The sequence below is a fragment of the Fusarium oxysporum genome, chromosome XI (assembly GCF_013085055.1).
Source record: "Fusarium oxysporum Fo47 chromosome XI, complete sequence".
NCBI classification, from domain to species: domain Eukaryota; kingdom Fungi; phylum Ascomycota; class Sordariomycetes; order Hypocreales; family Nectriaceae; genus Fusarium; species Fusarium oxysporum.
In genome coordinates, this window is record NC_072850.1 from 2,755,433 (window position 1) to 2,778,945 (window position 23,513).

The window sequence follows — 23,513 nt, forward strand, 5'->3', positions numbered from 1 at the left end:
CGACCATTCGACAGTCGGGAACAAGTCCTGCCACCTTACAACAAGCCACATCAGCTCGTCGGTAGGAATGTGCAATTCGGCTGGCAAAGTGCATAACTGCTTTGGCATTGTCACAGGTTTCCGTTTTAGGCAGCAATGGTTTAATGGCATTTGGGCAAGTGAGTTGAGAAATGCGTCATCTTGCCGTTTTATCTACCTTGTTTGCCGCTGTATACGAAGCAACTTATCGGTAAATATCATGTAAGGGGAGACGCAGCTAGATTCAGCCAACACCTGCAATATAGCAGGAGGTTTTTCTTTTGAGGGTGAATCAGTAATAAAGAACATCTGGTCAGGACTCCGATATCTCCGCGGAGCCAGCCCGTGTGCCTAACAATGGCTTCATGCTGGCTTGGTGGGCTGGGTAGGCTTGTCACCTTACAACTGAGACACATACGACAGCCAATGATTGCCTATTCGTTCCTATCATTCGAATTGATGGTCTGCATTATTAGTTTGTTACAAATGTCACTGACCGCTATTAAGGCCCTTCATATGCACTAGCATGTATCGAAGTCTGCCGTTGCTTATCCCAGCGAAAGGGCTGTTGTGGCTGCAGCCGGTCAAGCAAGCCATTTCAAGCCTTCGACAGGGTTTGCACCAAACCGAAAACGACAATGGGCCGAGGTCGTTTTCTCTTTCCTCCAAGATCTTCAGAAATTGTGCAAACAGGCCGGTAATGCAGAAGGGTTTCGGGTCACCAGCTCCATTTCACCATAACATATATCCTTTAACACTTTGCCTTTTAATGGTTAAAGAAGTCTGAGCAACTAATGGGCACGGTAATACAAGGGCTGAACTTTATTGTTCAAACCACTATGAAGTCACAAAAGGCGATCGATATCGGAAATTGTTAGATACTAATCTAGGCTAAGTATTTCAATCTAGAAGATCATTTTGTAAAGACACGACTCGCTATGTTGCCCCTTACTGCACAAGCATTCGGACGTAGGCAACTGGACCTTCGTAACGGTGAGTACCACGGAAGACATAGTATACCAAGGAGGACAACGCTACGGTACCGTAGATTAGAATACTCCAATTCATCTGTGATGCCGTCGGGTTGGGGTTACCAGGCATAAATGCCAGGACAAAAATGAGGACAAGGAAAGCCTCGGAGATGATGTTTATCGCGAGACCCCATCGACCAAGACTGAACTTGGATGGCAGAAGCGGGCTCTTTGTACATCGCCGCCATATCATACAGCCAATAGAGACCATATAGCTAGAGAGAAGCCCTGTTGTTGCTAAAGAAGTGATTGAGTTCAATGCGACAGCAGAGCCGATGTTGATGAGGGAAAGAAGACTTGAGATTAGGAAGGTTACCAGAATGGCATTGATGGGGGCATCCCATCCCGCTGGGACATCGGAGAACCAAGCACTAAATGGAATAGCTTGGTCTCGCGCAAATGCGAAGAGCTGACGCGACGATGTAGATACCATAGTAAGATTGGAGAAGGCAATCATAACAACAATGACGGATGCCATGGCAGTAGCACTGCTGACTGACTGTGTCGAGTTGTAGAAAACCTGCATGAACGGCTGGCCTGTTGGAGACGTGATGACCTCTTCAAGGTTACCTATGCAGAAGCAGTAGGTAATAACCATGATCCATCCAAAACCACCATTGAAGAGAGTCGTCATAATCATCGAACGTGGCAAAGTACGACTTGCATCGTGCAGCTCCTCGGACATATGAACAGCAGCATCTGCACCTAGCAGTGGTAAAACGCCTGCAAGAATGCCTACAAGCGTCGAGCCTCCTATGCTATTCCAACCTCCGCCATCGCTGAACTGGGTAAAGACAGCTTTAGCATCAGCCCTTGGCGAAAGAACCCAGAGAGTGACAAGGATGCCAAAAAAGGCGAAGACGTGAATGACCAGGACAATGGCTTCGATCAATGGCAACTTCCTGGCTAGGTAGATGTTAAAGAGCACCGAGAACGCAGCTATAGCTATGGTGAGTAGCGTGCCGTGCCATGGCTTGGGGACGTAGTTTGGGTTATTCAGAACGATGAGTCCCTGAATCTGGGTGCCAGTAATAAAGGCGGAGGATGCACATGATGTTTGCCAGCCGAGTACGCACATCCATCCCATGAGATAGCTGATGGGCTTCTGGTACTGTGATGGCGCGAATTCAGAAACCCAATGATATTGTCCTCCCGTCGTGGGTGCCCTGCACAAGATTCGCGTCAATAATGTGACCACATGTTGTGCATGAGGAGGATACTTACATTGAAGCCATCTCGGCCATGGAAGTATTGACGAATAGAAATCCCATCCAGCACACAAAGAACATCCAGATCGTACCAGCAGTGCCGCCGTTGACGAGTCCGATAGTCGAGACGCTTTAATTGACAGGCTTAGTTAGCCAACAGGCGACCAGAATATTTTTATTTGCATCCTTTACCTCAAAGAAAATTCCCAAGATGCCATTAGAATCATGGAGAAGCCGAAGATGGACAAGAAGCGAAAGTTCCTCTGTGTGATGTCGCGTGAGCCCGGGACAAAAGGGTACAGGTATTGGTACGAACCGTAATTTCTTGGGTTTTTCCCATCCGATACATATCGGCGCGATCGGCCGCAGTTGCCTTTTTCTCGTCGACATTGTCATTAATGCCGATGGGAGCATCGTGAACGTCGAGGGATCTCTTGTCATCGTCGTTTGACATGTTGGCGGTATTTCTTGACTTCTTTGACGGCATAGCCAAGTAGAGGAAAATTGAAGGTCAAGGAAAAAAAGAAAAAGTCGAGTGTGAGACAGCTAAGGCTTGGTAAGAGGAATGCAGAGGTGCGGCATGAACGCCATTCAGGATGTACATCTGATCCAACAGCTGCTTGTTTGCTTGCCGGCATATACATCCCGGTCCAATTGTCACGTACAGCACCCTTCAATGCTACAGGGGTTTAGTCCGCTCGGGCCTCGACCAGACGGGAACCTCCTGTGCCGTCCCGGACTTCGGCAGTCTAGTAGTGCGGGCTTTCATGATGATCCGATAACATGGTGGGCTCATGTCTTCTCATTTCGTCCAGGGGTCATGCAGCCACAGAACCAACAAACAAAGCGCCAACACCCAACAAATGTGGGTAAGGTACTGAGGAGGCACTTGGCTTCCCTGTTACATTCGGCTTCTTCTGGTACGCAATAGCAGGCTTCTGACCACTCTGTTGGTGCACACATGCCCTATCTCCTGAATTTAGGTGCATCGTTAGCAGGAATCTCTTCCGCAGCTGAAAGTTAAAGTTTGCAGGCCTTTGCGAGAATGACATGCTGGTTGGTCGGAAATTAGGAGACATATTCCTGTGGCGTTGGTGGCTTTGGAGTCCGAGCCCTGAACATTCACATCTGTCAACAGCCGAGCTGAGGTGGCCTGTGCGTAGGAACTCATGCCGCAAGGGTGAAAATAGAGATTAATAGTCATATGTTGCCTCTTGAACAGCGCAATGCATCTCCCTTATAACCTTTCTCGAATCGGACTCAATGGTCTCTAGCCATGGATCCAGAGACATCGGAAAACCTCGGCTCATATCGGTTCTCGCCTGTCACATTTAACGACCACGCCGGTCAATTATGGATCGTGACAATTTTGTCGCTGATCTACAGCACGCTTGTGGCTCTGGCACGGCTGTACATCAAGTACCACAAGTTCGGTTTCGATGATGTTTTTTTTGCTTTAGCAATTGTGAGGATGCCCATCAGGTCTGGATGACGCTCCACATATAGGCTAACCACTCAGATCTTCCATCTAGCTCAGTCAATTGCTGTCTTTATTGGTTTGAGTAACGGCCTTGGCAAGTTCAACTCTATCACTACACTAGAACAATGGGCGACATCGTCGAAAGTAAGCCTTATGCGGTACTACTACTATCACCAGCTAACATGGCCACCACCAGTCAACTCTAGCGGCCGGTATTCTCTGCCTTCTAACTCTTAGTCTCGCCAAATGCTCTGTTCTCGCCCTCATCCGGCGCATCATTGGCTCGAAGCCTGGGAAGAGTGGACCGGTTTGCATCGGACTTATGGTGATCACTGTCGTATGGGGTGTCGGCTCCTGTTTGGCATGGCTTGTGAACTGCCGCGCGGATTCTTTGTTGACTTTGGATAACGTCAAGCAATGCCCGCACCAGGTATGAAAACACTTTGCACCTCCTGAAGACTCATCATCAGATGCCTAACCAAAGAATTGATGATTAGAATACACGATGGGCCGTCATAACGGCGATGGACATCTTGACCGAAACCCTTACCTGGCTACTCGTGCTGCAGCTATCCTGGTCCGTCAACATTTCATACATCCGCAAGTGTCAGGTTGTTATGGCTTTCTCATTCCGTATACCGCTCATCGCCCTCTCAGCCGTTCATCTGGCGTATACTACAACAAATCCAGCCTCTCTTGAGCCTCAATTCGCCGTCACAAAGGCCCTACTCTGTCAACAGATCATGGTTGCTTGGTCGCTTATTTCTGCCACTGTGCCAAATCTGAAGAACTTTTTGAAGTCATTCTCTATGGGAATGGGGTTTCCAGCGTCTTTTAACCTCAGTATATCTAGATCAAGCAACGTATACGCACTTCAGTCACTTAGGAATAATAGCTCTGGGGTTACATCATCTGTGGCTATGGCGACTACAGTAAAATCAACATTTGATAGTGCTGCCCATAGCCAACCGCACAGTTGGAGGCCGGACGAGGTCTCAACTCAAACAACGACATCAAGGGACACTGGCAGCAATAGTTGGGATCATATATCAGAGGAAGGGCGGAATTCCAGAGCTGGCAGTCAAGAAATGATCATTAATAAGGAGGTGACATGGAAGGTCACGTATGAAGACAACCGATGTAGTAGACAGTGCTGCCAATGAATCGAATTCAATCAAACAAAATGCCAAACAGATCTATCAAATACGCCAAAGCCTTATCTCAAACCAGACAAATGCAAAACACCGGATTTAAAACCCATATTTGGTATATTAGATAGGTTGCAGAGCATAAAATTGGGGATCTAACCTGCTCCGCTGATGAGGGTCTCTTTGAAGCCTACCATGAGCCTGGTGAATGCCTAAAGTGGATCTGACCAATCAGAGCCTTCGTTGATACTAGCCATTAGTGTCCCCCATCATCATTCCCAGATCTGCCAAAGTAAAAGTAGCTTCCTAATATTTCTCCTCTTCGCCCCCACGTCGTCCGTTCGCGTGGTTGGCAGCCTGTTTCTTTCTCCCGATGCGTGCCGGCCTTCCCCCACCCTTCGCCTTTGCGCTTCTCCGACTAGTGATGAAATTGGTAACTGGATATGACACTGACAGCCTGAACAAACCAACAACCTCATTTAGGGCCGTGGAGGATCTGCAGCAAGGATCAAAGCAGACCAATCGGATCATATTAAATCACGCGTGCTGAGACACTACCTGGTCTAGACCATCTAAAGTCATTGTCGCAGAAGATATAAGGGTCCTAGATCTTGCACTCCATGTCACATCATGTTTATCTTGCAACCTGTCTCGGGTGCTAAAATCATGTCTGAGATTGCATTGCGCGATGCGCGCTACTCCGAACTCCCAGAGATTGCCCACATCATGTCAGAGGCATTTTGGAAGGATAATATATTTGGCGAGCTCATACACCCCCATCGCAACGAATATCCCAATGATGTACACCTGTACTGGCTGCGACGGGCACGAGTTAACTTTTGGGACTATCGCTGGCGATGGCTCGTTGCTGTGGCCAAAGACGAGAGTGGCCAGGAAGTTATTGCCGGCATTGCTCAGTGGGCACGACTGGGAGATGGGGGCCAAGAGCTTGAGTGCTGGTATTTGGATCCTCGTGAGTGTCTCATCCCATTAGGCTCAAGCCTAGTTATACAGGCTACGCTAAACCATCGACCCAGGAACCCTTCTCAAGCCTTTATCTTCTATTGTCATGAACATCCATGCTTGGGCCTGGCCTAATCGAGCAAGCGACTCCAAGGAGGAGGACATCATCGAGCGGGCATATCCTTATTTCGAAGACATATGGAGCGGAAAGCGCGCTGAGTCCTGGTATCTCGAAGGATTAGCAGTGCGTCCAGACTTTCAGGGCAAAAATGTGGGCCGGAAGCTTGTGCAATGGGGTCTGGAGCAGGCCAAGGCGGATGGCATTTGCGCTTCGGTTGTTAGTGCCTTTGGCACAGAGGAGTTCTATAAAAAATGCGGGTTTGACGAGCAGTACGGAAGCGCCAGGCAGGGTGAGGGTAACCCCTTGGCGGATGTTGAAGGTGCTAACATGTTTTGGAAATGGCCTGAGGCTTGAGTCCGGTTATGACACTCAAAATCGATTGCAGCAGTCCTGATGAACAGTTTTTGAGCAGAACTTTTAGATAGTTCCAAATATTCTATATACAATGATACTATTCTTCGAGAGCCAAAGATCTTTTGGATAGTATTGAGTGAGGTCTCGATGCTCTATGAGGGCATATATCTCGGAAACCTCCACTGAAGCTTACTTGCGCATGCCAAGAGTCACCTCACCCTTTCCCAAAACGTCTAATGAAGGGTCCCACAACTTGGAAAGGGGTCATCTTTTCAGGGTCTCCTCCGCGTATAGATGGGTAAGACCATATCGACGTTGCCCATGACAGAAAGCTTAAAAAGAGGCGCTTATAAGCGCTGTCGTCGGATCTGATGACCAACCAGATATGTCAATTAGATCAGTTAATTCGATTTAGATATGAAACCTAGTCGGATCAAACAGATCAGATCTCAGTTTCTGAACATCTGATATATTTAATATCCCCTAGGTACCCCGAGGATGCTTTGATTGTGTTTGGTTCAACTGCCAGCCCGTACCCTAGAGTATACAACGTAATAAGTAGTCATGATCGCCAGACCCGAACGTTTCCGCCCGATGAACCTATCTCGTCAAAAGTGAAAATCAAGCACCGACCGAGAGCGGCTTCAGAACACGCCTCAGGTGCACCGACAAGCTCCCCATGCGCTGTGTATGACCCACAATCCTTCAGTATTGCTTGAAGTAGGAGCATGTGGCACCGCTGCAGATAGCATCGGAAGACGAAACGGCTGAGGCCTTCCTCCATTGGCTTCAGTATCTCGACCTACTTCCCCTAGTCTTATACTCAGATAGTTCCCTGTCCTCAGAGGAAGCTGCCAGCTACGGCTTAATTATCCACCAGAATATCTTTGGTCTTCAATGGATCAGGTCGCCTTGGACCCGCGGCTGTTTTTGACGCTGAGGTCACGGGAGAATTAAAAGGCCTCAAGGCCGCCCTAAATCTTGAGAAGTAGCAGGACAAGGCATCGTCATCTACCTAGACACCCTCGTGGCCGCCACATTCCTGCAAGGCACACCATCCAACTTCCCACAAAGAGTCTTCCTCAAGTTCCAAGCCCTGGCAGCATCACACAAGGCCATGTCCGCTGCTCGACTACAGTATAAGCTAGCGATTATCTGGCCTCATTCAGCATCTCCTTGTCCTTCTCCTGTAAGTACGCCGACCAGTTCATAAACTGCACCCATCTTGACTCAGGATCTACTCCACCTGGAGCCTCGAACTGCCGTTACTGTTCCACCTCTGCCTTCTTAAGCTCCTTCTTATACTTCCAGACAGCCCACAGTAGTATAGCATCCGATGGAGACGGGGCCTGGTCTAAAGACAAGTCACTACGCGAGCGTCTACTATGACAGGTGACTTCCGGATCGACGATCCAGTACCTTGCATGCGGAGCCTTCTACAGCAATTAAAGCATTACAGATGCTTATCTACGTCCCTTGCCTGCCAGCGCCCTGTATCCCTTATATATCTTATATGTGGAGAGATTCGCCCTATTACAGGTCAGGAACCGATAGCTCCTGCAGCCAGGTCCCCTATATATCTTTGGTCTAGGGATAGGCAGCCTCCCATGTGGCAGCAGCCTTATATCCTTATTTATCGGGCCCTGCAGCAACCAGGGTCTCTATCCTGGCAAGGAGGACGATTCTACAAATACAATTAATACTTGTAGTTATTCTCTAATAGTCTTTATAGCAGTTACAGTATTAATACTCTACCCTATCTAGTTTAGGCTTAATAGAAGCCTCGCAGAGCAGATAAAGTAAGATATCAAGCTGCTTGCAAAGCCAGATCATCTGGTTTATTTTAAAACCCTCTGCTAGCTGCCTTGCTCAGGAAGCTATTATAATAGTTTGCTTACTAAACCATTTCTTTAACTTAATAAGGACTGGCTTCATTTCCTAGATAATTAGTAGTTGCTTTTTATCTTTCTTTTGTTTCTTATATCTTATCCTATTCCTATCTCATCCCCTTTCCTTATCTCTATAAATTATTATACTATCTTTTCTATTCTTTTCCTTTTCGTAACCCCTAAACTCTTATAGTAATCTGTCTCTAAACCCTAAGAGCCCTCAACCCTCTCCTTCCCCCCTGGCAGCACGGCCAGTTTTACCTAATAACTGTCAGAAATTATGTGTATTCGCCCATTGATCGAGGTAGGTATATTCATATTGCGTTCTGTTGAAGTCTGCCCCTTGGATGGTTTACCATTTCGGTTGTAATCTTGAAGTATCCCTGCTTGCACGTAACACCCAGTGCCTGTTCAACAATAACCGCGCTTGTCCTAGGGGAATGGTATATGCACTACCTGCGACTGCCATACAATTTCGCCAACCCCAAGTATGATTCTGCTAGAACAACAGCCGGACTGGCGACTAGGCTGAACTCAGATTGTTTGGAACTATGAGTTAGCGACGTAAATAGATGACAGATGACAATGAGGTGAACATTTCACCGAACGGGCCTCCTGTTCAGGTTCGAGTGGGATGATAAGTCGAAGGCGAGAAAAGTAACTTGTTTGCCTGCATATCTTACATTGACCTGTCTGGCTATTTCCAAGTAACAGTGATTGAGTCACGATGCCGGTTACTGTTTCATTCAGTGCCTGCTGTAATACAGCTATGGAACTTGACAGGGTATCGTTATGGGAAGAATTAGAAATGATGTTCGGGTTCCAGTGTGGTTCAGTTCTCAACATTATTGAGAAGTTGCTCTATACGATGCATATGTGTATTGATCATCATACAATTTATTTGTTATGGGCTACTAGAGTAATTCACTGTCGAGATATTGTGTATATCACCAAACAGTATTGCACTGAGAAATTCAGGAGTGAGCATTATCCATATCAATGCACCACCCATACTTACAAAACCTTCTTGACATAATAATGAATGCACTCCCCTATGCGATAGGCGTAGGGTCCAAATTCTGAGTTTCTTCAATTTTTGGAACGACTCCAAATCGTTTGTTGCCTTGGTCCCAAATCTGTCTTTCATTAGCATACTTCTAGAAATTTCAGCTTCTAGACGACATACCGCGTAAACCGACTTCAGAAAAGCGTCACCAAAAATATCAAATGGCAAGTTGCCCCTCGACTGAAGTCCACCGTACCAGTTGTCTTTGTCTGCAGGTGCAAACACCAAATCCTGGGGCTGGATAACAAACTGCTTATCCCCAATCGCCACCTTAAATTCTGGAAGGTCTTCTACCTTTGTGCTTCTCGGGAAGACATAGCCCTGTTGGGTCGGGCTATAGCGCGCCTCAGGGATTGCATTATACAGCGCCTCGCATACCTCGTCAGAAACCAAGACTAGAGTTGTACCAGTGTCTGCAATGGCCTTGTTACCGGAAAGGTTGATGATTTTGCCCTTCACAGAGACACTGGCAGATGGGAACTTCCAGAAACAATCAGACGAGTTAATGTTGGTCTACGAAATTTCCTCTCCGGATCTCGCGACAAGATCAGTATCAATAACGCCAAAAGTATAGAATGACTCAGGCGAATTAGCATCCCGCTGGCTGTAAAACGCCGAGGTAAAGAGCTCAGCTGCCTCGGGAATATTATGTTGATTGATCATGTTAACAACAGGAGTGTCTGCAGGGTCTGAATCCTAATTGGTCTTGACTGTGTTGATCTGTGAGAAAGCAAAGCCAAGAAGGCCATCGCCCTTGCCCTGCGCCAATTGCTGGTCGAGTTGCGATGCAAGTTTAAGAGTTTGATTCTTAATAGTTAAACCACCGATAGTAATATCATCTGAGCCGCAATCTCTAGATGCTGAGCTCCCATCTCCATAGGAGGTTTTCCACGTCTTATCGGTGAGCTCATTGAACGAGGAGGAGGATAAAGGATTAAAGACATTGTGACCTTTCTGAATTCTCTTACTCAATTCTGTTGAGAAGACCTTGAAGTACCTGGTCAGTATTTTTCACTCCCTGCTTTAGTACCTTATTAGGAATGCTTACCCAAAGGTCTGCGGATCCAGTGTCAAAGTTCAAATTGAACTTCTGAGGAGGTGTGCCAATTGACACCTCGCATAAGTACATGGAATCAAACGGCACGTCTTCAGCCGTAACCTCTCCAATTCGAGTTCCGCCGGCATCTAGAGTTCCATCGGTACCTACCTTCTTTCGAAGAATCTTGGTCTGATAGACACGTCCGCCCACGGCAGCATGAAATCTAGGGTGAGCGAGTCCACGTCGTTGGATTTGACGATCTTGGAAGTACGGTCCGGGTTTAGTAGGTTTAAATCCAAAGCGGTTGAGAAGGTGAACGTAGGATTTGGTGCCATGTGGCTGGTAGTGCGGGTTTCGCTTGACGCTGATCCTATTCAGGCCACGGTCGAGTCTGAATTGGCGTTGAACTTGATAGATAGCTTCCATGTCGGGATATTCTTGTGACGTAGAGTTGAATATAAAATGGCTAGCAGTAGCAGAGTGACCTTGGAGGAGATGGAACGTCAGAACTGAAGAGATAACGGGGCTAGGGTCAATGTATACTGCGAGTTGCAAAATCAACGGAAGCAGTGCTCTTGAAACAGCTATCAATGGCTCTTTGTTATGTTCTTATATCTTCACTGATGGGCACATTTAAATTGCTGTTGATTCCTCAATTAATCATTATACGAGGAGCTAGACGTCTGGGCCAAATCTGTCAGTGGTGGAGGGAAGGAAAAGGGAGGTTTACGCTGTAACACGACCTTTCGCTCTGAAAGGCACTCCTAATTTGGTTTAGACGCCGATTAATTACGGAAAACCAACTAAAATGAGGGTTTTAATGTGATGAAATAAAGTATCATATTTGAAGTCTATATAATGATAGAGGGAACAGTTAGCATGTGAAAGCATAAGCTACATACATGGACGTCTTGATTACTTGATGTCTGGTTGGCGAAAGGTAAAAGGAAATTTCCGACTAACTATAGGTGGGCTTGGTGTGTGATGTAGAGAAGAGAGGGTGTCCGTTGAAGAGCAGGTTACCCAGGCTTTCACATGCTTTACTTCTGACAGAGCGGCGTTGTCCAGTGATTCTGGAGGTAGCATCATAAGGCTACCAAGTAAATATCTCCCAGCCCAGTGTCAGCTGTGCAGCAGATCCTTTCAACCTGCATGTGATAATCAGATTAATATTTGGTAGGAACCGTCAGGCTGAGATAAAAATGAGTTACGGTAAATATAATTTAGTAGACCTAAGAGCTATATATAGATTATCTATCTTATTATTATCTTTAATAATAAAACGCTTATAAATAATTTAATATAATAAGATATTAACTCAAACATTATATAATATATTTAATATCTATTTACTTAATATTAAGGTTAAAAAGCATATATTATTATATCTCAAGACATAACCTTGGCTTTATTTTATGTAGTATTTATTAAATACATTAACCTATTTTAAAACGGATTTAATAACTATTCACAGCTAAATAATAAGTTTATAAAATAAAATATATTAAACAGAGATTAACCGCAGCTACACCAAAAGTGAGGCTAAGGTTGCATAGTTAAGATAACACAATCTAGGTTTTTAACCTTAATACAATATACGGCGTTATACACCACACCGAAAAACACTGTAACCTTAACATCAAGTCAACAGATCATACAGCTGTTGCCTCGAGCCTTAGGATCCAATTGAATAAGTGGCCTCAATCCACAAGAATAAAAAGATGTTTCATCCCTCAGTTGGCAGGCCAAAACCTCTTTCGATCGTCAACCTCCAAACGCGATTATCACTGGTGCAAGAAAAACGACAATTCCAATCACGAAAGATGCGCCACTGCGCAACAATTATCAGCGATGGTCAACCGGCTCAAGATTATCGGTCGACGTGGTCTACGCGTACGTGACCGCAGAACCAAGCGATATCTCGGAGCTCGGGGCTAACTCTATTAGAAAATTGTATGCCATCCTTCGCCACCGCCAGATCACAAGTAACTTCTTTCCATATATCGACGACTTATCGCCGCTACAGTGACTTAATCTCACTATATTCGATTGCCAGCAACTCATTTAGGGGGATGACCAAGATGAGTATGTAATGAAATCCATCTGGAGCCAGAGGAACGCGCTAGAAGGGCTTGCTGATCAGTTAAAGGATAAGAGGGGGTTATCCCTCTGACAGCAGGCCTTTATCGGCAATGATGCATACTTGGGCGAGGTTTATGGAGTTGAAATGCACCATGACAGAGATTAAATAGATAGTGTGAGAAAAGAGGGTGACTGCAGGGTGGAGAAGGGGGAAGAGGGAAAAAAGGCAAATCAAGAAAATAATATTTTAGTAATTAGAGAAAACAGTAAAGTTAAAGACCTGAGGCTGGCTTGGCTGGTTAAAATTAGATTAGATTCGCTAATAAAATATTATACTAAGCAAAATACATTATTATAATATAATATAATAATATATACCTTTAGCATAGGTTACTCTAAAATATTATATTTCTAAGATATAGTATTTTAATATTTAATATTTTATAATTAGGTAGATATAGGGTAAGCAAGTCTATTAAGTTTATAGGTTAATTTATAGGAGGTAAAGTAAGAAAGTAGGCCTTTTTATATAGTAAACCTTTTGCTACTAATATCCTATATGAATTTTAGTAGGTATATATAAAATAGCCACTAGAGTCTTAATATTATAGTTTTATTATTCCCCGCAGTCTACATAGCTACTTAGCAGCTACTACAGACCCAACTTTCACAGCGTTAAGCAGTATTAGGGCCTCTCGTTAGTGGCCCAATAAGAGAATTCACAGCATGTAGTAGGCTTGCCAGGGTTATCACTAGAGGCAAGCAAAGGTAGTACTCCGATCCTCTTTACAGGTTTAACTAGTGCCTATCTAAAGCAATAGCCGCAGCCAACAGTGTGATACTTGTATTGCTAAGGGACAGTGCTCTGCCAATACACAAAGCTCGGGCTAATTTCCCAGTACGACTGCCCAATTACGATCTAAGTCTCGAAACACAGTCTCACTGTTGAGTCTCTGAAGTCTGTCTCAACTCCATAGGAGCCTCGACAATCTAGGAGGCGGCTGTCGAAAGCCACAATTACCCTGTAAATACCCCTTACCGGCGTGCATTGACTTGGGCCAAGCTATGTTAATCGCAAATGAGAGTTATAGATCTGCACAAAGAAACTGTGGCCTGCCTGACTGTTTGAGGTCCTTTCGGGATGTTTGCATGAGGCAGAGACAGAGGACCTATAATCAAAGCTGGAACAAGGATATGTATACCTTGGCGTTTATTCAAACTTCAGCCTGTTCCAAGTACTTAAGATACTCCGGAGACAAGTTCAACGACCGTGGACTTTTGCCCTGGGGCTGGTTGTATCGGAGCCTCAAGATAATCGGTCAGTGCTTGAACTGGGCATGAAGATGGAGCTGGGTTGTGAAATAGACTAGAAGCAATCCCTCGCGGAATGGAAGTTACCGAAGCTGGTGTCGAAGGAAATCGATTGGAGGTGAATGCCAAGGCGACATGCCAGCATATGGATTTGGCGTTGCTTCCCGAGGAACTTTTCTCGCCCAACCAAGCTCATCTTTATCGTCGCGAGATAGTTTCTTTATTTTCCCCTTTGCAAAAGGCCATTAATTTAGTGAGTATATCACACCGCAGAATACGTAGCGCATTTTGAACCTGCTGCGTTGACAGCGGGACCTATTGCTCCAGCTTTTGGGGGCGACTCGATGTCGTTCGCCATGACTATTGAGAGCTGAGGGCATATTAAGCTAAGGCAAATTTTCCGAATTGCTTCAACTCTAGTTGCCTATATGTCCTGTGACTGGAAATTACATTGCGATACAAATTTATCCCGAATAAAGCAATGAATTCCCAATTAGTTCCGGATGGCAAGGAGCCATCTTCTACCTATAATAACAAGAATTTTGAGAGACAAAATCAGCTGGCGTTGAGGCCGGCTGATATTCCAACTGATTGGAGCCGAGAGCACAGTTCTGCACCTATCCCCGTAGAAGGCAGTCCAGTCGATACGGACCTTCCCGTATGTCCAACATTATAAGAAATACCGCTACCATCCTTACTGGCTACAAGCTAATTCAGAATATATCTAACTATATTACAAGAGTTGAGTTATAAATTATAGGGCGTGATGACATGCGACATCGAGGCACTATATAGTTCCTGCTGATAGGCAAATGGACAGTCCTTGTGGGCAAAAAGGAGTGTCTTCAGGTTGACTATCTCCTCTCTGAGATGGGCGATTTTCCCCACCAAGGTATCGTTTGCCGTACTGAACGACTCAACCTTTGTCTGCATCTGTACAAGCCATTGCTTCCTCTTGAGGCGACACTTGTGGGCAGCGACGCTGGTTTGAGGAGTCATTAAACTGGCACAATACAGAACAATCAAGGATTATAAGACATACCGATTGCGCTCGAGAAAGGTCTTCCGCTTTTCGTCATCTGTCACCTTTGACATGGACACGCTCTCCTCTTGTCTAATCGTGAATCCTTCATCCGAGAAATCTTTGTCAATATTGGTAGCAGCGGCATTAGTCTTGGGTTTCTTATTGGTGGGAGCCTCAATCGTGGACTCATCCGTTTTTCGTCGGCCGTTGGTGGGAGAGAGATTTCTCTTACCCATGCCTCCCGTATTGAGCCTGGCATGTTCAATCTCATCAAAGGCTATACTAATCATATTCATGCCGGGAGCAGAGCCAATTGGACCCCCATCTACCCTCGACATCTGCTGCGAAGGGATGATGGTCCATGGAGCGACAGGAGCAGGGTGAGCGTGACCGGGCACGCCTGAAGGGGCGGTGAACTGGTTTGTACACTGGGTATCGTTTCTGCCTCGGGCCAACATGTCCTTGTAATAGCAGAGGAGAAGCGTTCTGAGCACGTATGGACACAGCGAAGAAAAGAATGGAAGGTAAAAAAGAACAGGAAAAAGAACAGGAAAAAGGACACTGAACTAGCCCGTGCTGTGGAGTTGCAGCCTGTGCCTAACAAGATGCGAAGGCGTCTCGGAGAGCGACAAAGCGGTTGTTGGCGGGGCATGCGACAATTTGTAAAGGGACACTCCTCTCATCGTGCGACCCTTGGCATTTGCGATGGACTGACAAGTGCAAGGTAACACCTCAAAATCGCTCGGCGAATAGAATCGAGGGTGGCAGTGATAAGGGAACAGAATGGGCAACCATTGGTTGTCGTATGATTTCTTACATGCTTGGCGATGACATGCTTTGCCATCACACTCTACCAGCCAAAATCCCATTGTCCCTTCCACGCTAAGGTAGCTAGCTGTATCCGGACGATTTGCGGTGCGTATTACCCAATAAAACCGACTATCACATGTCAAATGTCAGATATTCGAAGGAGGCCCAAGCGTTGGTCGGTGCGGGTGCCCCTGATCGAATTCCAAGTCAAAAGAGGGGTTCAGGCCTTCTGATTGGCTGCCCTTTTTCCTCCCTTCGTGAATAAATTCCGATTTCAAACAACGATCGGCATACGCCGACAGGTGTGTAATGTATATCCGACCCTTATCCGGTGTCCATATCAAGAAACATGGAATCTACAGGCTTGAAAAGCTTTATTATAGTCATTATCTCTAGTTTTCTGCAAATATGCATCCTCAAGACGAATTGACTAACATTATCATCAAAGGGCTGCTCGTGAGCACTCAGGCTAACTATAATACGGCCGGTGAACAAAGCGCATGGCTTAGCATCCTGGCTAAACCGAGCTATTCCGTAACAAGCCACTCCACATTATTGCAGCCAAGGCCCAGTAACCAGTCCGCCACCGAAGTGAAGGTAATCCGTTTGGCCACTAATAGGGATTGCCTTTATGGAAGTGTGCTGAAACGGAAGCCCAACTACTTGACCGTCGCCTGAGTCCAAATGCCACTGCTGGCTTGGAAAGGCGAACAGAACGCGAAAATGTAACGCGCTGTGTCGTCCTGAGCCTGAGCGCAGTCAGCACACCATACCCAAGTCTTACGCTTACTATCCCTACACAGCATAGCGCCACGCCGCTTTCAAGGCTTGACGACAATTACATATGACGTTTGGACCACGCAACTGAAAAGTGTCAACAAGGCCAATACATGGGGTTTCGGGTAGGCGGCCTGGACATCGAGGTCAGCATGCAGAATTCTAGGTCCCGGACCCAACCCCTGCAGAAAAAGGCTGCACTACGTCTACCGAGTTGGTTGTGTATCTGTTCCTCCAAGTGTGAATACTGCTATCCATGTCTCACTCTCAAAATGTAAAAGAAAAGCGTATAACACTCCGTGCATTGTAATTGTCCCACCAGATTAGTTGTGCCTTAGAAGCCATCATTTGGTCCTCTTTCTGCTTGCCAATTGACTGTACTTGAGCATTCTTCGTTTTCCTGTAATGGCCCGCATCACTGAGCAGCTAAATAACCCATTCCACGTCAAGTGGGTCCGCAAGCACTTTTATCACGGCAGCACGACAAGCCCACATATGGAGGTTAGCTCGCGGAAATACCTTTGCCAATGTTTCAGACATAAGTTCATGAGGTCAATTAGATTTAATAGATCTTCACCTGGGACCATTGACGACCAAGCCAAACCAGAGACATCTTACGAGGCCGACCAGTGCCACCAGCCCTCCGATAAGAGCTGGTCTAACCCTATGCCTGACCCCAAAGAAACCCACACAGAAAACAACTCTCATGTTTCAAATGAGCTACATTATATCATTCTGCTCCCTACTAAGCCGTATTTACTGGGACCCCCGTCATCATCACCTCCAGAAAAACCACTTCCTGAAATACCCACACAAACTCGACCCTATAAAGCATTAGACAGGGTTAGACGAAAGGAACAGGATCCTGGACCCCCTAGTCGAAATTCCCAAAACGCTGCCCGAAAAGCTATAACAAACTACTCCCCTTTCCCAGAGCGGGTGGCTATAGCTCATCCAAGGAGTTCATCCCTTCAACATTTATCGCAGCCCTATCAAAGGATCCATAGTCCACAGGGGTTAACTTGCGCCAAGCATCGTCCTCAACATGTCGCTGAACTCTATCAGGATTTATCTGTAGAGAGAAAACCCAGCATGGATGAAGCAATACCACGTAAGAGCCTTGGGGATTGAGGATATACACTTATGCGACATCATGTTGACGAGAACTGAGAGAGACGAAAAACAAAAACCTGATATAGCTCCTGCAGGATGTTGTGTGGCTGATGTTTCTTGATTTCTGATTATCTGCTCTCATTACTTTTAAGGATAAGCTGCAGCCCTAGGTTCTACGTAAAAGAATTTTATTTTATGACAGAGTAAGAATTACTACACGTTTGAGGTCTTAGTAGGTCATGGGAACTATGTGATGTGCGTGGGTTTTATTTAGGACTGCAAAATTCTTGTATCTGATTGTAATGATAGAACTGTCATGATTTGGATTGCGGATATTCCTTTGTGGTTGTAGGTAGGAGATTCAAGGCCATGGACATGCCGTAGTATCTATGGCACTCTTCTAAGATTTGAGACTCTTTCTATCCGTGTCTAAACATAGCAACGTCCGACTTTAGTCTGTTATATAGGAAATGTATTAAGCAGGCAGGTAGATATCACAACTCAGTGAACTATACTGCGTTTTCTCTCAAATCTTAACTTATGATTTCGACCTGTAATGTCAGACTATATTGCTCTTGAAGACCCGTAACGAATTATCTCTATAAGCGTACAAAAGACACAAAGGTAGGTAACCCTACTCCCACTGAGGACCCTTTCCAACGACGCCAAAATTATGGCTTCTCAATTTCTGCTGGTACTTAGGGTTACTCAGAAATTTTGGCACCAAGTCCTGTGTAAGTTAGCACCAGGTCGAAGATCTCGAAATGGGGTTTTTGGATAACGAGGTGGATATTAAAACACACTTACACTGGCCATTAATTTAAATACAACCTCTTGAGCTTCCTCGAATAAGAATATCACTTCTTCAACAGTGTCGATTATGGTAGCGTCCTGACTTACAGCCTTACTCATCCGCGTTGTAAGACTGTTTCGCAGCTGGTGGTCAATATTAAGCTCGCAAGGTGAGCCAGAAGCAAGGAAAGCATGATAGATTCTATAGGCTTGAGCTATACTATCATCGATGCCGGCCTTTGTCGTCATATTGAGTTCCTTGCGGGCAGCGCGCGTAGCCGCCTTACTATTCCGTATGAACTCATCCACGTCTTGGTAGAATGTCAGGTTTTCCTCGCAATATGTGTCTCGGGATTGCTCGCGAAAGAGAAGTCGCACTGACGGATCTGTCAGGATTTTGTCAAGCCGTTGCGTGTTGGAATCCATGAAGATACTGTTCCTTTGGTAGCTAGTATAGTGCTCCCTCTCTGGAGACTGTCGTGGTGAACTTGAGCCATTGATGAGGCGCTTTGATCGTTGCGTTAATTGATAGAAAGCATGCTTGCTGAAATGGAAGATATTGTTCCCAGCGGCTGGGTTCTGGAAAGTATATGCCCTATCCTTGGTCACACGATCTATTAGGTTGTAGTCCATGAAACGAGTGGCAACCGCAACGGCTTCGCGCTCTTCCATAATGGTGGTATAGTTCATTAGCCAGTCGATTATAGCCTTGCCGGGGAAAGTATCGTTGTAGATTTTTCCATTGGCCTTGAGGTCAGCAGAAGGCTTGACCTCAGTGATACTGTCCCTATATTCGAGTATCGAGCTTGAATCAGCAGCTGCCATGCTTGACATAGCATTACAGCTATCGGCACCGATGAGTCGACGAAAGACGATCTCAATAGTGCCTTGATCATAGTGAAGTTTGTCAGTTTCTAAGTCTCGTTCAAGGAGAACAAGCCGCGTCGCTTTAAGATTAACAAGTTCAGAAACCTGCTTTTTCTGGATGCCATTTCTTGCGCAGAAACGGTCTAATATAGTGATTCCCTTCGGTGTTAGTTGCCAAACAGATCCTTTTATGGTATACACCTGCTGGTGTTTACCATCGGCCGATTCAATAAGCCGGGCGTCAACGAAGCATTGACAGATAGAGCGGGCCACTTCCTTAGACATTGAGAATGTGATGGCGGTGGTTGTGTTGATAATACGAGAAGAATCCTTAGGATCGGGTAGGCGATTGGATTGAGTGAATTTGAGATACATAAGGTTGCTGATGGCGTTTTGGGAGAGGAAAGTGTACTCAACCTTTGTCAACCGGACACGGTGGGCCGAGAGAGGGAGAAGGCTGACAATGAGCGTGGAGAAGATATCTTTAAAGTCCTGTTAGACATTCAGCTAATAGCCAATATCCCAGCGAGAAATGGGGCTTTGAGAACCGTCATAGCAGTGATGACCATGTTTATACTTGGCCACAGTATGACAGACAGGTGTGTTAAGCGACGCAGAGAGTCATGATATATACCTTATCGAACGGTCGGCCATCATCTCCCATACGAAGCAAATGCAACGATGACTGATGCATCTTGATATTGCTGGGAGATTTGATAAGAGGCAAGAGATTTGAGGGCGATGGTAGACACAACAAGGTTGCTTTGCTGTGTGAAATTCGCTAGACGGAAGAGACTGGCGGAAGTTTGTTACTCAGAGAGTAGTACTTCTTTGTCTCCAGCCCTTCAACAAGGTTCTAGATCTGTTGAATACCGCAAGGGTGCTGATGGACAGGTGAGGTCGTACAGTCGTTGGCTTCGCGATGCACGCAATGACCTTTTGAATACGACTCAGCGAACACGAGGTGACATAAAGACAGGAACGGGGTAACGGCCACCGCGGAGACGTCTAGTAACATCAGCGGGAATGAGTAGAGCGAAACCGTCGGCTGAAAGAGCAAAGAATAGTACAAGGTTGCGCTATCGACAGGTAGACGGGTACATGATGGTTTAAATGAAATATGCAGCTGCATCTTATAAGGGAAAAGCTTCTGTGACTAGTCTCAACGTTTTTCTGTAACGTCTTGCGCAAAACCAACACTTTGACCCCGCCGCCTCATCGAGCGCACGGCTAGTGGCAAGGCTGGGTGCTATACCTGCAGCCACAGTTTTGAAAGTTACCCACGTTGCCACTTTACAACCTGGTTCCTGTCTCGCCGGGTGGGTTGCAATGAAATTCACACACCAAAGACTTGTAACAGAAATACGTAACTAGTGACGCGAGTAGTGCTGGACTGAAGACGATGAGCATTTCTGCCACTAACTAGAGTCTCACATGTGCGAATTATTTTGAGGCCCCACCGTCTCGCGCCCTAATCCCGATACATGTCCTTGTCTTGTCACGGAAAATTACGTCCGGGATCTTAGACTAAATTATACGAAGCACGAATACTTAGCCATGCTTAGCTTAGCGTATAGACCAGGGTGCGGCCCTCACTCCGCCTTTAGTGTGCGTATGACGGAAACGCAGCTTAAGCGTAGTCTGAGAGTAAAATGTCAATTTCCACCGGCTCCATGGACAATGAAGAGCTGTTCTAAAACAGTAATAAATAGGAATTGCGCTCCGCTGCCTTCTTGTTTATGTCTAATAGAATAAAGCCATACTTAATAGTTAGGAAGCTTAAGAAAGTATGCCTCTGCTCCTATACCCGAGGTTTGTCTATTTCCAAAGTGTTATATCATGCTATATTTATATCCACTTATTTTTGACATTAACTCTGTGCTTGCTATTGCTTGCGATTAGGGAATGCATTTCTAATTAAGTATAAACCCGGGTATAAAAGATAATAAGAGGACTTAGGAAATATAATAGGTATAAGCTAAAACCTAGTTAACCTAAAGTAATATAAGTATATAAGAAAATCCTTATTATATAAAACGTAATAATATAAGTAGTTTAATAATATTATATAAATAAATATACTTATTTTAAAAATATAATTATTAAAAAGCTAAATATAAAAAAATACTTTATTTTATTATCTTACTTTAATACCTTATGCTTTCCTGTATATATTACTTAACACGTATTTTAACTTTTAAATAAAAAGTTAATTAATAATATTATTTAGTATTAATATAAGCAAGTATTACTTTATTAATTTAGCTTTTATAATTTAATAAATAATATAATAGAAGGCATTTTAATAGTAAGGAGGGCTAAATTAAATATAATAATTAAAATAAGACCTATTTGCCCATCAACCCCTATTAAAGGAATATCTAGTATATATAAACTAGAATATATGTATTATATTATAATATATGCAGTAATTATTATAATAGGGTATATTCTAGCAGAGACGTCTAAGATATATTACTTTGGCTTAACTGCAGAGAAAGGTTATCCCTCGCTGTTACAAAGCTCAGGAGCTGGTAAACTGCAGCTGCTATACTGTATAGTCCCCGCGTAGAACGTATCAGCTTAGCTCAAGATTACAAGGACATATGTCATACGTGCTTGACCTAGACGGGGGGTGTTTACTTCTGTGTCAGGGATCTTACTCGCGCATGCATCATAATGCGCGCTCTGGTAAAATTTGGGGCATTGCTGATAGCAGAAGGCTAGTTAGTGTGCTAAAGACTCAGAGTACTACAAGCCGCTGTATAAGTACACCAGAGCGGGCATTTAAAGCCTCATCGTGCGTTATGTGGGAGTTAGGAACGGCCTAATTGTTTTATAAGGAATGGCAGCTATTGGCTATTCTCATGTGCAGAAAATCAACTCTGGTGCTGGATCAGTCGCATTTCAAAGCTCATCATCTCTTTCCCCCAGAATAATAATCTTCCTAGGCGCGACTATCACACTCCATGGTCTTGCCTACCTTTAAGCAATACCAAGCAATGATTGGGTAATATATTAATATCCGTACCTGCCGTAGTCCTCGCCATAGCCCTTGTGATCATTATAACCCTTGTGTTCCTTGTGATCTTTGTGGTCCTTGTGATCTTTGTGGTCCTTGTGGTTCTTGTGATCCTTGTGGTCCTTGTGGTCCTTGTGATCCTTGTGGTCCTTGTGACCCTTGTGATCATTATAACCCTTGTGGTCTTTGTGATCCTTGTGGTACTTGTGATCTTTGTGGCCCTTGTGGTACTTGTGATCCTTGTGATCCTTGTGGTCTTTGTGATCCTTGTGGTCTTTGTGATCCTTGTGGTACTTGTGATCCTTGTGGTACTTGTGATCTTTGTGGCCCTTGTGGTACTTGTGATCCTTGTGATCCTTGTGGTCTTTGGGATCCTTGTAATCATTGTCATTCTTGTGATCTTTGTAACCCTTGTGGTCGTCGTGGTCCTTGCGGTGATTATAATCATTGTGATTGTAATCTTTGCGGTCCTTGTAATCATTGTAATCATTGTAATCATTGTAAACATCGTGATCGTTGTAATTCTTGTGATTCTTATGATTCTTGTGATTCTTGTGATTCTTGTGATTCTTGTGATTCTTGTGATTCTTGTGATTCTTGTGATCCTCGTGATCCTCGTAATCCTTCTGATCCTTGTGGTGATTGTAATTATTGTAATCATTATGATCATCGTGATTCTTGTGATCCTTGTGACTGTAGTGGTTGTACGGATATATGTCCTTGCCGTAGGCATTGTTGGGAGAACCAGAATCCCCGTATTTGCCAGGGGCACCTGGCTCAGCGGCAGGAGCCGCCATGATGCCGGATGTGATGGCGAGGAGGGTAATCGCAGACAGCTTCATGTTGGTTGATATGGCCGAAGGGCAAGTGTTGCGTGAGGGAGATTTGGGATAAAAAGGAGCTATTGTCTTGATACAGAGTGACGAGAAGTCTGATGAGGAGTGAATAAAATCTGAAGTTGGGGCGAAACAATGTATATTTATAGACGGGGTTCGTCATCACGAGCCCGAGGAAACATATTCCCCGCAGCCATATCATTATAATTTCACTGTACGGCTCATATACATAACGGGGGCTCATCTAGGCCTAAGAATATCAATACTTGGCTCTGACTAATTGCTGGCTAAGCCGGGGATAGAGTGCCGTTAGATCGATAAGTTACCTCCCGACTATGTATAATTACTATTAGTAAGACAATCAGAGATTCAACTTTTCTCACTGTTTTACAACCATGTTTACTAGCTTGAACTTTCACTATCGCTTATTACAACTCGATGTTGTCATGACGTTGTATTATTACAACTCGATATTGTTATGATGTATTATTATAACTTGATATTGTCATAATGTTGTATTATTACAACTCGATATTGTCATGATGTTGTATTTCAGTTGGTG

General features: G+C 44.9%; 7 protein-coding genes across 7 annotated transcripts; 2 read left to right on the forward strand and 5 right to left on the reverse strand.

Annotated features, from left to right (window-relative positions):
* Window positions 1-966: 966 nt before the first annotated feature.
* FOBCDRAFT_286640 (amino acid/polyamine transporter I) lies at window positions 967-2,711 on the reverse strand (the record flags this gene model as incomplete). Its single annotated transcript, XM_054707694.1, has 4 exons — window positions 967-2,215; window positions 2,274-2,387; window positions 2,450-2,520; window positions 2,574-2,711. The coding sequence occupies 4 exons, from the start codon at window positions 2,709-2,711 to the stop codon at window positions 967-969; spliced, it is 1,572 nt and encodes a 523-aa protein (XP_054563669.1).
* A 786-nt stretch (window positions 2,712-3,497) lies between these two features.
* Window positions 3,498-4,773, forward strand: FOBCDRAFT_254299 (uncharacterized protein; the record flags this gene model as incomplete). The annotated part of the gene is made up of 5 exons (XM_059611111.1): window positions 3,498-3,722; window positions 3,777-3,881; window positions 3,934-4,167; window positions 4,235-4,669; window positions 4,702-4,773. The coding sequence occupies exons 1-5, from the start codon at window positions 3,534-3,536 to the stop codon at window positions 4,771-4,773; spliced, it is 1,035 nt and encodes a 344-aa protein (XP_059466310.1). The 5' UTR covers window positions 3,498-3,533.
* A 749-nt stretch (window positions 4,774-5,522) lies between these two features.
* On the forward strand, window positions 5,523-6,357 carry FOBCDRAFT_233950 (acyl-CoA N-acyltransferase). The gene is made up of 2 exons (XM_054707695.2): window positions 5,523-5,858; window positions 5,923-6,357. Exons 1-2 carry the CDS (start codon window positions 5,552-5,554, stop codon window positions 6,321-6,323), a joined length of 708 nt encoding a protein of 235 aa, XP_054563670.1. The 5' UTR covers window positions 5,523-5,551; the 3' UTR covers window positions 6,324-6,357.
* A 2,907-nt stretch (window positions 6,358-9,264) lies between these two features.
* FOBCDRAFT_245583 (aspartic peptidase domain-containing protein) lies at window positions 9,265-10,743 on the reverse strand (the record flags this gene model as incomplete). Its single annotated transcript, XM_054707696.2, has 5 exons — window positions 9,265-9,348; window positions 9,399-9,744; window positions 9,796-9,967; window positions 10,100-10,232; window positions 10,276-10,743. The coding sequence occupies 5 exons, from the start codon at window positions 10,741-10,743 to the stop codon at window positions 9,265-9,267; spliced, it is 1,203 nt and encodes a 400-aa protein (XP_054563671.2).
* Window positions 10,744-14,074: 3,331 nt separating this feature from the next.
* On the reverse strand, window positions 14,075-15,443 carry FOBCDRAFT_233951 (uncharacterized protein). Its single transcript, XM_031193170.3, has 2 exons — window positions 14,753-15,443; window positions 14,075-14,692 (listed from the first exon to the last, which is right to left on the reverse strand). The coding sequence occupies exons 1-2, from the start codon at window positions 15,190-15,192 to the stop codon at window positions 14,458-14,460; spliced, it is 675 nt and encodes a 224-aa protein (XP_031032016.2). The 5' UTR covers window positions 15,193-15,443; the 3' UTR covers window positions 14,075-14,457.
* A 2,783-nt stretch (window positions 15,444-18,226) lies between these two features.
* On the reverse strand, window positions 18,227-19,787 carry FOBCDRAFT_192737 (regulator of G protein signaling domain-containing protein; the record flags this gene model as incomplete). The annotated part of the gene is made up of 3 exons (XM_059608732.1): window positions 18,227-19,173; window positions 19,309-19,585; window positions 19,728-19,787. The coding sequence occupies 3 exons, from the start codon at window positions 19,785-19,787 to the stop codon at window positions 18,227-18,229; spliced, it is 1,284 nt and encodes a 427-aa protein (XP_059466311.1).
* A 2,116-nt stretch (window positions 19,788-21,903) lies between these two features.
* Window positions 21,904-23,131, reverse strand: FOBCDRAFT_324585 (uncharacterized protein). Its single transcript, XM_059612116.1, has one exon. The coding sequence runs from the start codon at window positions 22,955-22,957 to the stop codon at window positions 22,112-22,114; it is 846 nt and encodes a 281-aa protein (XP_059468121.1). The 5' UTR covers window positions 22,958-23,131; the 3' UTR covers window positions 21,904-22,111.
* Between the last annotated feature and the right edge of the window lie 382 nt (window positions 23,132-23,513).

Coding starts and splice junctions, on each gene's coding strand:
- FOBCDRAFT_324585 (XM_059612116.1), bottom strand. CDS start 22,957: ATGAAGCTGTCTGCGATTACCCTCCTCGCCATCACATCCGGCATCATG.
- FOBCDRAFT_233950 (XM_054707695.2), top strand. CDS start 5,552: ATGTCTGAGATTGCATTGCGCGATGCGCGCTACTCCGAACTCCCAGAG. Junction 5,859..5,922: donor GTGCTGGTATTTGGATCCTC/GTGAGTGTCTCA, acceptor CCATCGACCCAG/GAACCCTTCTCAAGCCTTTA.
- FOBCDRAFT_233951 (XM_031193170.3), bottom strand. CDS start 15,192: ATGTTGGCCCGAGGCAGAAACGATACCCAGTGTACAAACCAGTTCACC. Junction 14,693..14,752: donor ACCTTTCTCGAGCGCAATCG/GTATGTCTTATA, acceptor TCCTCAAACCAG/CGTCGCTGCCCACAAGTGTC.